We start from the raw sequence: 12,557 nt of genomic DNA on the forward strand, positions 1-12,557 counted from the left end.
GAAAACGTATCGCTCATTACTATCTTTGATCCAAAAGCATAGAAATCATCATTGGGAATAAGCCCATAAAACAGACAATTAAAAATATTGCAATAAAACACATTAAAATCAGCATTCATAATTAAAATGCAAATAAGTATAGCATCAATTGATTAATTGGAATTCATTTAGCACAGTACTAATAATGTAAAAACATCAGAGTAGAACATGCAGATGTAAGTTATATTTAAAATCAATGATCAAACCGATACACAGAGGCAAATGATGTCTTCCAGTTCATAATAGCAGAGCATCCAGTTGGCCAATGATTTAAAAGGAGGAAGAGCGTCCCGTCATACGAGTAAGCATGGTTCATGAGAAGAGCAGTTTGGAATGTAGACATGCATCAATAGCACAGGGGTTCAAGTCCGAGCTGCATTATATAATGGGTAGCTACTCAGGCTTAATGCCCTAGTAGCCCAATGTGTATCATCTCCATGAAGCATGCTAAATAATTAAAGCTGGAGGCCCAGCGGTTTTCTTGTGTATCTAACTGCTAAAAGATAACTTCCCAGGCTTAGTGCCCTTGGGATACTGATGTCAGTTCTTAGAATCCGATAGGCAACACTAAAATGTATTGTGCCCAAAGTAGTACACATTGACCTAATCCAGGACCTTCTAGATTTTACATAAAGTGAATAGAAAAACAATTAATGTTCAACATCCTCAATGCTATCAGTGCAGATCATGCAGCTCTGCAATTTAGAGTCGCCTAAGTCCTATTTATGAGTAAATGTATTCACCTGTAAGGTGCCATGTCTTGATTTCATTAACAAGGTATGGGCTAGCTGTGAAACAAAGGCGTCCATATAAGGCTCTAAAGAGGGGACATGTTTAAAGTCCAGGAACCAATCAGTCAGCCCAATTGACTTCACATTACGGTGATATGACTCAGTCACATAGGTCCAATATTTCTCCTTAACAATTGACTTGGAGTTAGGTTTACATAGTAAAGGGTCCGACCAGTACATGCCCAAGCAACTTCACATTGCTGAACCAGGAGATAGTAATGTAATTCCCCATGCTAACAATTTCCTCAAGCGCAGACCTATTAGTCAGTTCAGAGGAGGACCACAATCGCACTCAGAGAAGTAGTTGTCTTATTTTTGCTATGTCCCCGATTTGTTTAAGTCGTATCTCAAAACACAGGGGAAGTGTGGTTGTACTGTTGGGTAAAGTAAATAAGGTTTTTATAAGACAGTGTTCTTTGGTGGTCAGCCCCTTAATGTCCTTTATCCCCCACAGTTCAGCTCCATTTAGGACTACTGACTGTGCCTTGGCCCTGTAAATGTCTACGACTAAGGGCACTGGTTTTGGTGCAGTGGTTTTGTAACATTTGGTAATACAGGGCGATCCATGAGTCAATGAAAGCTCAGATTTAAGTAATTGGGTTTCCAATTAGTAGATGTGTGAAACCTCACCCCTAGATAGTCAAAGTGATAAACCTGCTGGAGCTTGGCTCTGCACATATAAAAACAAATCCTACTATGGGATATGTGCAGGTTTAGAGACAGGATCTTGGATTTGGAAGCATCAACTTCCATGCCTCTAGATTCTCAGTACTCTGATAAACTATTCAGTTCTGCAGCCCCATGGGCATTCAAAAGAGCAGGACAGTATCATCCACAAATAAAACTGTGGGTGTTGGCCAACCCCCTATCCAGGGGTAGGGACAGATGAATATTGACAAGTGGTCCACCAGGTCATTAATATAAAGGGAGAATAGTGTTGGGGTGAGAACACACTCCGTATGCACTCCATGTGCGGTGGGTAGGCGTTCAGTGAGCTCCCCATTGGTCCCCCATCTCACCTGTGCATAGGTCCCCTCATGTAGTCTCTTAAGGATGTTCAGCAAGCAAGGATCAATTCCCAATCTGGATAGGGCGAGACACAAACTACATCTCGTGACCAGGTGAAACATGGCCCTTAGATCGACAAAAGTGATGTAAAGATGGTCTTTAGAAAGGTCCAGATATTTCCATCCTATTAGATTCAAGCGAAAGGCCTGGTCAATGGTGCTCACCTTTGGGCGAAACTCTGCTTGGAAGGGAGAAAGAATCATTCTCTCATCCAACCAGTCTTGTAGCCTAGATCAGATTTGATAGCAGAAAACCTTTTCCAGGTTATCAGTCAGACTGATTGGTCTGTAGTTACTCGGGGAGGTTCTGTCTCCCTTCTTATAGATAGAGATTATTTCTGCAGCTAACCATGAAGGGGGATGCTAACGCCCTCCAGGATTTTATTGAAGAAGGCATTAATGTAGGGGCCCCAGACTGTGAATCATTGTTGCTTAAAAAATTAGAAATCCAGTATCAAGAACACCAAGCGTAATTTTATGTTACCTTCGCTCTCAACTTTTATGCTGCCTCGTCCATGTGAACACTGCTCCTCCGAGAGCACCTGTGCTTCCAGTGGTTGAGACTCCAGATGCTGGTTGATACTCCCTTGTTGCTGGCACTGCTGCCTTCCCAAACTGGTCATGTTCATGTCTCTGAAGCTAAGGAAATCTGTAGTATCTATTGGAGCCATGCAGCTCCCAGAGCTGCTCTCTGAATGTCCTTGGGTGAAAGCTCCAGCCGGATAACACCCATCTCCAGACTCCAACCGTGTATCCTGATGGACTGTCACAGTGTCACATGGGTGCCCCTTCCCTCCAACCACAGAGGGTGTGGGGTTCAGGTCATCCTCAGGTGCGAGTTTCAAATCCCTCTCAAAGTCACTATCATTGTGTGGTGGAAGGTTCCGCAGCATCAAATGCTGTGGGAGCATAACTGTAAGAAAAATGGACCATGTAAGTTTTTCTTCCACTTTCAAACACAGGTTATAGATGTTAGTCCATTTTACACCAATGCTACTTATAAATACTTGAGAAAAATGAGGTTTAGGTCATATAATTGTCAGACATGATCAAGTGAACATGAAGTAGTAAAAACACCAATGACACAGGATAGATACACAGTTTCTGATAGCATAACACTGTCACTGGAGATTGCAAAGAATAAACAAGAATTTTTTTGGAACCTCATTTGGGAAGTGTATTTAAATATCTATATCATGGAATGCATCAGCGAGGCTTGCACAATTAGAGAAAAAAAGACTGGGAGTCTCAGGGTTAGTGGTATTTACCATGAACAAGGCTCGAGCAACTCAAGACTGACTTACCCTTGAGGTGCTTTGAAGAACTGAATGTTTATTCAGTTTTATAGTTTTTTCACTATACTTTTAAGACACAAGTGGTGTGGGTAACTGATACACTCATCCCACCAATATGATTTTGCTTTATAACATTTAGTTTATAAATTGTCAAACTGATTGACGTTTTGACATTGGGAACTACTTTAATAAAGAAAGACTTTCTTCTAAGCTATTAGTTCATAGAGTACTGCTGCCCCAAAGTGTTTTATATCAATTATAGAATACGTGGAACATGTGTAAATTCAGTCAAGGTGAGTGAGAACTGAAGCACAAAGTGACAGCTTCTAGCTTTCACAGGCACTGAGAAACAAAGGTAGGTTATTTAGGATGGGAAAAGGACTCCACACTGTCCAATAGGCTGATAGAATCTACGTTAATGCACCGTAGTTAAAAAACAGAAGAAAAAAGGAGGTTGAAATTACTAATTTAGTTATGTCTGGAAAGTACTTCCATGAGGACACCATTGAAAACAAAATACTAGCTGAGCTATCATTAAATCACTCTGCTGTCTCTATGCTGTGTTACATATTTCCATAATTTAGCTATTTTATATTGTTTTATATTAAAGGGATTGGGATGTTTGATTGAGTGAAGTGGAATGGAGCACTGCACAATATTCTTAACAAACGCAGAATAGTCTTTCTGTTTTCATTGCACTGTGCTTCATATCGAGCTCTGTAAGTAAAGATTTAGAAGCACTTGCACATTGCAGAGGTCACCTGCCCAAGACAATCGCATGGTCGGAAATAATCAAGGAGCTCCTTGAGAAAGACAGAAAATGACAAAATGAAGAAGCCCTGAGGCAACATTCTCCATGGGCTCCACCAGATCACAAGCAAGGAAAATGTATTTAAAAAAATCAAAATGCTGATGCTCCCCACACTGTCTATAATGATAGGCAATCAGTTTTGCAAACTAATCGATTCAAGGTTTTTTATTATTTCCATTTTTACATGAGTCAATTATAATCTCTCTCTTTTTCATATGTATGCCCCACTGACCCTTTTAAGACTCACACCTGATGTGAAATTACCACATTATTTTGGTTTGCCCATAAATGTAATGTGTTCTTATAAGATTCTGTTTCATGCGTTTCCTATCAACATGCTGACACTCCTAGATGTGTATTCTGCACTATATAGATATAACACTAAGCCCATCACAAAATTGTATAATAGTCTCCTGATTTAAAAAAAACATGTTTTACAAGATTGTAACCACATTAAACATGATATAATGCTCTGAAGACATACGCTTTGGACTAGGAAAAAAGACCTCCCAATTGTATATTCAACAGAGGTTTGGGTCTTCTATGACCTTCTTAAGTGAAGACACATTTTTTCTCAATTCCCAAAGACCCATTCTCCCTTGCAAGTCAACGAAGTCTATGATATTTCTTAACTCTGCACTCTATGGAAGTTACCATTTTTTATCATAGTGAAATCTGAACAATACTTTAGATAAGTGATATAGTAAACATGTTTTCTGAAATGATGGCATATAAACAAGTTACTTACCTCTAGTAACGCTCTTTCTGGTAGACACTCTATAACCGCAAATTCCTCAACTTTTGAATACTCCCTCGTGTGCCAGATTGGATCTGGAAAATCATCAGCAATAAACATGCGTGCTGGCAGGTGCCGCAAGCATCTCCACGGTGTCGTCATTTCACACCAGATGTGACATGTGCATGCATACATACATGCCACCAAAGCGTGCTGGCATCAGTTACTTTTTTGATGCATCAGTGCCCACAGACATGGAGTCAATCAGATTGGTTTTGACCAGTGGGCAGATTCCTAAATTGGGATCTTTTTACATAAAGAGCCCAGTTCATGGAACAGGTAAGGTGGGAGGGTCATTGAGGAATCTGAAATTAGATCGCGTCTCTACCAGAAAAGCATTACCAGAGGTAAGGTACTTCTTATGCGAATAGAGACTTTTAACTAGAGATACCTCAACTTTTGAATATATACCTAAGCAATTCTTCTTAAGTGTTGAGTTCGACAACTAACCAAGCTAAAAAAGAAAAGTAAGGACCGAGCGGTCAAAGTGCCCTTACTGGCAGGCCTGATTGCATAGGCAATATGTTTTGTGAACATATTCTGTGACACTCAAATAGCAACCTGACAAATATTGAATACTGGCACCTTGTGACAACATGCCGAGTTCAATCTAGCATGAGATGGTCAGTTTCTGCAGAGCCTTGCCTTTCTTCGCTCCAGTGAACCTGGTAAACTGCTGATAATTCACACACAGTTTTTGGTGTGATCACCGTAGAAGCGTAGTACCCTTTTTGGATCTAACCAGTGATGGCTCTCCTCCTCATTATAGGGGTGAGGTGAAGCAAAGAAACCCAGAAGAGTAATATTCTTAGCAACATGAAAGGGAGTCAACTCCCTTCAGAAGGAAGGAGGCTCAACTCCGCAAAGCCAGCTTCTCTGCAATGAATGTGTTGAAGGACAGGTTAGCAGAAAGAGCCTGCAACACGTGGATCCGTAGCCCCGATGATATAGCGACATGAAAGGCTGTCTTGATGTTATGGAGACTAATTGGGCAACTGCATTAGAGCTCAAAAGGAGCACATATGAGGAATGTGAGGACCCAACTTAAATTCCATTGGGCACAAAAAACACAAAAGGGGGGAACATGTTGTGACCATTTAAGGAAATTCATTACAATGAGATATTTAAATAATGATGGCTGGTCCGGCACCTGTAAGGAGGCTGAAAGAGCCAACAGGTCCCCTTTATCAGTGCGCAAAGCAAGGCCTTGACTTTGGAAATGGACAGCACAAACAACAGAGCTTTGGACGGTTTGTCATGGATTGGGTCTATCTGTTTAGTAGCGCACAAGACCACAAACATATCCCAACGCCAGGGGCATACAGCTTTAGATGAGGGATGCCTGGGTACCAAGATGACTTTCACGACTTCAGCATGAAGGTTCAAAGAACTCAACTGCCACTGCTCAATTTCAAAACATGGAGGTGTAGATTGCAAAATTTCGGGGAGAGAACCCTGCTCTGCGCCTACAACAGGAGATCCTCTTGAAGAGGCCGCCTGATAGAGGGGCAAATGATCAAGCCCAGGAACTTGGGGTACCATTCTTTTTATTCCTAATCAGGAGACCCTAGGATGACTCAGGTCCAGTCTATCCTGACCTTCTTCAGAACTCAGGCCAGGAGAGGTATCGGCAGTGTCCCGAGCTCCACCCTACATGGAGTTTGTCTCTTGGCAAGAAACTCCAACATGCAAAAGTGCTGACATGCATTATCTACAGTGATGAAAACATCCAGCCTGATCTCTCCCCACTAGCAGAAAAGAATAAAGGGGCAGCTCCGGATGTAACGGCCAATCATGATCCGCAAGGCTTGATGTCTTACTTAATTTGCTCTGATTTTCAAGGAAACTGCCAAGTGGTGTGTCACCAGAAAAATCCCTTGGTGAACTAGCCATGTCTAGCAATGCAAAGCCTTCTTTCACAGGTCCCTTGACCCCACATAGCCCTGCTTGTTGTAATACCACATGGCAGTGGTTTGGTCTGTAAGCATAGGCAATGGCTTCCTTTTGATGGAGGGCAGGAAGGCTTTCAACAGCAAGAGCGTGGCTTTCAGCTCCAGAAAGTTGATATGGAACTGGTCCTCCGCTGGAGAGCAGATGCCTCTAATCTCCACCTCTTCGAGTTGGCCTCCCCAACACAGAAGCGATGCACCAGTCAACACTGTGAGATCTGGGTAGGGAAAGTAGAGAGGTCTCTTGCCAACACAATTAAGGTCCCACTGCCATCACTCACAATCTTTTGCTTTCTCCTCCAAAATCTAGACAAAGTCAGATAGGTCCCCCTGGTTCTGGGCCTACAGGGACTTCGGATCTCTCATATCCCATTTGGTGTGCTTGACCAGCAAGATGAAGGAGGTTATCAGTCCCAGCAGGCTCAGAGTCATCCTCGCTGTGATACAGGACCGAGGTTAAACATTGAGATTATAGCCCAAATGTCCTGGAGTCTCCTCAACGAAGCTGGGCATAAGAGCTTCATCGAAGGAGTAAGGTGTGACTCAGGCACACCTAAGTTGTCAGGAGATACGCCGTAGTCTGGAGGAGGTTGATGTCTGCCTGGGGCAAACCCCCCTTCAAGAACCAGTCGTCGAGGTAGAGGAAGACCTTGAAGGAAGTAGTGGAAATAACAACCACAACTGACTGGTGTCACCAGTACCCTCTTTAAGGCTCCTTTGACCAAAAGCCCCTGCACTTCCTGCTGCAATATCGCCGTCATGCCCATGAGACTGGCCTGAATGTCCCCTGAAAAGGCGGTCAACCGCATCCAGGCTTGCCTGCGATTGGCCACACCGGTGCTAATAGCCCTACCAAAGGAATCAGTAGTATCCAGTTTCCAGCGGATAGTGCACATGGCTGCATCACAACCATCTTGCATTGTCTGTGAATCAAAGTCCCAGGCTGCTTGCTGGACCATGGACGTCATATGAGCCATGGAATCCCAGAGAGTGTAAGAGCAGCAGCCTAACATGCAGCTGGCTTTCACTGAGCAAAGGGCCAAACTTATAGAGGAAAAATATGCTTCCCATAGGCTGCTATCCTTTTCAATTCCGTGTCATGGGGAGTAGTGGTAAATTAGTCTGGGTTAACTCTACTGGCTGAAGACTGCACCATAGTGCTCTCACGAGTAAGGTATTGTGTGAGGAAAGGTGGATGGCCTTCAGCTGGGTGATGGTGTATGTCAATATGGAGATGCACAGGTGGACCTGAGCAGAGTTTGGCTCAAGTACCTAGTAAGGGATCAGTGATAGCCTCATTTAATGGGCTCCGAACTTGACTGTCCAGGTAGCAGCACATCCCACAAAACATTGGCTTTTAACTTCCTGAAAGTGAAGTTGAAGATCAAGAACCTTCTGCTTCCCTACACAGAACCAAAGCAAAGGAGGCACTTTCTTACTTGGCAGACCCGGGGACGGGGGAGAACTAGTCCAGTGCCGGAGGAAGTATCCAGACCACTGCCATCTGGGATATCCTCATACAAGTTATACTCTGGGTAAAGCATTGTACTCTCATCCCCAGCATCATAGCCCCAATTTATCGGAGTCAATGCCAAATGACTCATGAAGGACAGGAGGCCTTCCAGCAGGTAGAGGCACTGTGTTGGAATAAGAAGATAGGTTAAGCGGTTGAGGCCTCGGCCGAGGTAGGAACAGTGCCGTCTCGGGGTTAGTCAGCACTATGGGTTGGCCGTCGTAGTCTGGGGTTGTCTTCCTGCATAGGCTGTGGTGTCATGGAGGGAACTGGTACTAAAGGCAAGCCAGAGCCCTGAGCAGATACAAAGGGCCTAACTGAGAGAGTGGGATGATCCGTCCGCGGAATCCTGGTTGGGAACCCTCTTGGCTCCTTAGGGCCCACAGGTTAATCACAGTGACCCATTATTGTGCCAAAAAAAGCACCATGGCTTTCTGAAGTCTTTGGTTTGCTGGAGCGTTGTCAATGTCACAAGAAATTCCAGTTACCTAAGAGCAAGGATCAGAAACTACTCTGAAATAGAGTGAATTCGGGACAGCAACAAGGAGGCACAATGACGCCCTCATACCTTCTCTAGAAATGAAGTAGAGCTGGAGCCGACCAAGTTCTGCTTGGATTTCTTGCGCTTCTTCTTGGTTTTGCCCAAGGATCTCAATCATGAAGTTGACCTGTCACAGGAGTGACCTTGGGAGCGGGACCAGTCGCTGCCTGTGACATCAACTTATCCCAGCACATGGTCTTGAGGTGCTTTGTCACGAAATGTTTCACTTCTCAGTCTTGAATGATCTTGGAATGCATCAAGGCAGTCACTGAAGGTCTTGGAATTGTGGTCTGACCCCAGGCACCACAGACAAACCACATATGGGTCAGTCACAGACACTTGTTTGGAACATTCCCACAGGGTTTGAAGCCTGTAGATTTGGCAGGTAACTCATACGCTACCATACTGGTTTTAAAGGAAAAATCTTTGAGGAAGTGTCTCAATGAGATGATGTCATATGGCCATTAGGCTCATTGTCGACATTGCTAAGTTAGCATGAGCTCTGCTGCCATGATGCTGCTTTTGCGCACGTTACTACATAACTTTATTTTGCAAGACTCTGTGTGTGCCTTTCACATGAGAACCGTCTGCTTTCTGCGTTCTCTGCTTGTTCCTGGAGTTTAGTCTGCACACAGTGTGCAAGGCCGATAAACAATGCCCCTTGTTATTCTGTTCTGGTCTGTCCCTAGCACCTAGACAAAACATGCTTACACAGCTGCTATTGCTGGGAACTCGTGCTTTGATATTATGGGGATGCATGTTGTTCTAACAGACACTTGGAGAGGGACCTTTCCAGGGAGAAGAGCTATGCTGTTCATATGATGTAGAAATACCATCTAGGCACTAAGGTATCGGGTCTGCTGACAAAGCCCAGGGATCTTCTTTTATATAATAAAACTTCTAGCCAAGGGGAGGGTGGTTAGGCCTCATAGTCCTTTATCCGCTGTCTGTATACGATGACATCCCCCTTTATAATCTATGGAATTGCAACAATGCTAACTGTTTTAGGTTTATGCGTTTTGCTGCTCGTAGTGGCTCGTATACTGCAATATAGAGCACTATAGTTAAAATAAACATTTTGAACTATAACAGTAACTCTGCCAATTCTTATTGTGGACAAGTACGAGTGAGTGAGCGAAAGGGTAGGTCTTGCTACCGCGATTCCTGAGAGATTCGGGAGTGTTGTGTTCTGGGTTGTCTAATCATTTGTAGCTTTGTGATTGTGTAGGAGAACAAATGAGACACTATAGCTAGTCGGTTCTGGGATTTTGGCGGTAGGAAGGCTCAGCCCCTACACACTGAGGTCCTGTTTTCCTGCGTATAGCTCTGGGTATGTGCAGAATCCCTGCAACAATGATTGTTGCTCCGGATCTCCGTCAGTTAACGGGGAAAAAAGGAACTGATATCAGTGCGCTTGAGTAGTGCCTAAATATAGAACCACACACATCATATCCAAAACGGCATTGACGCAGAGCCCCTAGCGCCACCTGCCAGCGCACGTGTACTGATAAAGATTTTCTGGATCCAGTCGAATGCCTGGGGAGTATTCAAAAGGTGAGGAATCTGTGGTTAGAAGTCTCTATCAGAACAGCACATTCATGGACAAAGAGCAGGTAACAACATGTGAGTGATCTGGACTCAACATCCTCTGCTAACACTCCTGTGATTTCGGGGGCGTGGGTAGAACTCAATGAATCGCACTGAGGGAGCTCTAGAAGATACTGCTCTGTTTGATGCTCTTCCAATGGCGCAGTCAGTTGAGTTGGCGTCAGAGGAGCCTGTTTGTCTTCGATGGACTCTATTTCCAGGTCTTTCATTAAAACTGGATGCTTTACTTGCCTCAGCAGTTCTCCTGAATTGGGATCATCTAGACATGTGAACAGCATAATTGGTAGAAAATATGCTTTACAATTCAACAGCTGCAGCAATATTTCTATAGAGTCTTTTCTTGGATAAATAACATTCGAACACAATATGTTCTTATAACTTGAATGATGTCTAAGGGTGCAAACTAGCAATAACCTGGGAAATTGCAATCAAGACAAACTGCAGTAATGATAAGAACTAGTTAGTTTCAACCAAGCAGCTACATTATGATGCTGTAAGGACTGCCATCTTTAAATGAAAGACTCTACTATTTACTAAAAGACGATTAGATGAACAATCAGAAAAACCATTTAGGTGGGATATTACCAGATAAGCAACCAGAAAATGATTTTTGTGTTGAGAAGCACTCTTATGATTTGGCCTTCTAGTATGAAGATCGCTGGTAATTCATACCACTATTTCCAACTAAAGCATTTTTCTTTCTTAGCAGTACAAAGAGTTGAATTTCTGACAGGGGTATAGGCTTTAGTTGCTCTGAAAGAGGCAGAAAGAATACAGAGTACAAAAGGGCATCGGTTATTAACCTGGAGTCCACCCAGGGGGTCACTGAATGTTTCGAAAATGAAATAATATTAGCATATGGATAACATCTATATACATAAAAAGGGAAATGTAAAACTGAAAATGTTAAAATGTTCTGTAAATGTCAAGGAATTTAAAAATCGATGGTTAACAAATTAAGTTGGAATCCATAGATTGAATTGTGGGAGCAGGTCAACTGCAGCAAACTGCATCTACTATGGACGATTGGTGGCTCAACTGAAACACTGGTGTACACTGACAAAAAGAGAGCATGCATTAGGAGCAAAAAAAAGTCTTAAGTTGAAGATTAGCGTATTGCTTCAACTTTTAGAAATAAAAACGGCTTTCCACTTTAAATAAAAAATTTGATTTTCGCCTATTTCAAAATGAAGGATCGAACTGTAGAATGATCAAACCTCAAATAATATTTATTGAATAGAATGTATCGAAATGCTGGAAACTTCCACTTTTCAGGTCTGGTCTGGCAATAGAAAGGCAGCAAAAGAATGAAGCCAAAACCTGATACACACATGCAGAAATGTGGCCATGTGGTTCATTGTTGGCTCCGTTCCACCCTGGAAGTGATAACAATCAGATTATGGATTCGCCGGTACCCTTCGTTTAATACTAATTTATATAGGAGTGGTCCTGAAGAAGGTGGTTAAAAAGTTAGTAACCCACCGAAACGTGCGTGGACATTAAGGAAATCCAGCTGGTAACATAATCATGGATAACTAAAGAGGGATTCTTCAACAAGTGATTCACACGCAGAAAAGTGTATGCCATTAAAGCTGGATACAGAATGGGTGTGAAGTATGCATGTAGTAGTATGTTTGGGTAGTTGGTGAAGAGATATGAGGTATTTGTGGTGTCAAGTGGATCACAGCACGGGGTGTCTATGTGAATATAATATACAACTCACATCATGTTGAAGTGATAAAATGATGAATTGCATAGAATAACATTGTGTACTATGCCAAATTGATGAAATTATAAATTGTATACCATAATATAGCAATACAAGAAACAAGTGGAAAAAAAGGAAAAGTATTTGTATAAATTGTTTTAACTTCTGATAAAATGAACATAAAAATAAAAAGTTGAATGTTTTTTAAATTAAAAAAATGTTGAATTTATTGTGTCAATGGGGAGCCCGGCGAGCTTTTATAGCCACCAGTAAATTAGACATAGGTCGAGTGGGAGTGCTCTCGTAGCTCATATTATTATTGCATCTTGTGCTTGCAAAGATACAGCTCCATCTCCCAGTTTCAAATCACCTTGGGTCCTGAACCCAATCACCAAAGACAAACCTCGCTGAGGTATGCGACCAACATTGTTATTTGCAG

At 42.7% G+C, this 12,557-nt stretch overlaps 1 protein-coding gene across 1 annotated transcript in view; it reads right to left on the reverse strand.

Annotated features, from left to right (window-relative positions):
- LOC146770421 (rho guanine nucleotide exchange factor 11-like) overlaps positions 1 to 12,557 on the reverse strand; it is a 327,379-nt gene that overhangs the window by 66,337 nt on the left and 248,485 nt on the right. Inside the window, exon 16 of the mRNA XM_085640471.1 lies at positions 2,382 to 2,810. Coding sequence (XP_085496597.1) covers positions 2,382 to 2,810 — 429 coding nt within the window. The remainder of the gene's footprint in view (positions 1 to 2,381; positions 2,811 to 12,557) is intronic.

The sequence above is a fragment of the Triturus cristatus genome, unplaced genomic scaffold, assembly GCF_964204655.1.
Source record: "Triturus cristatus unplaced genomic scaffold, aTriCri1.1 SCAFFOLD_367, whole genome shotgun sequence".
Classification (NCBI taxonomy): Eukaryota; Metazoa; Chordata; class Amphibia; order Caudata; family Salamandridae; genus Triturus; species Triturus cristatus.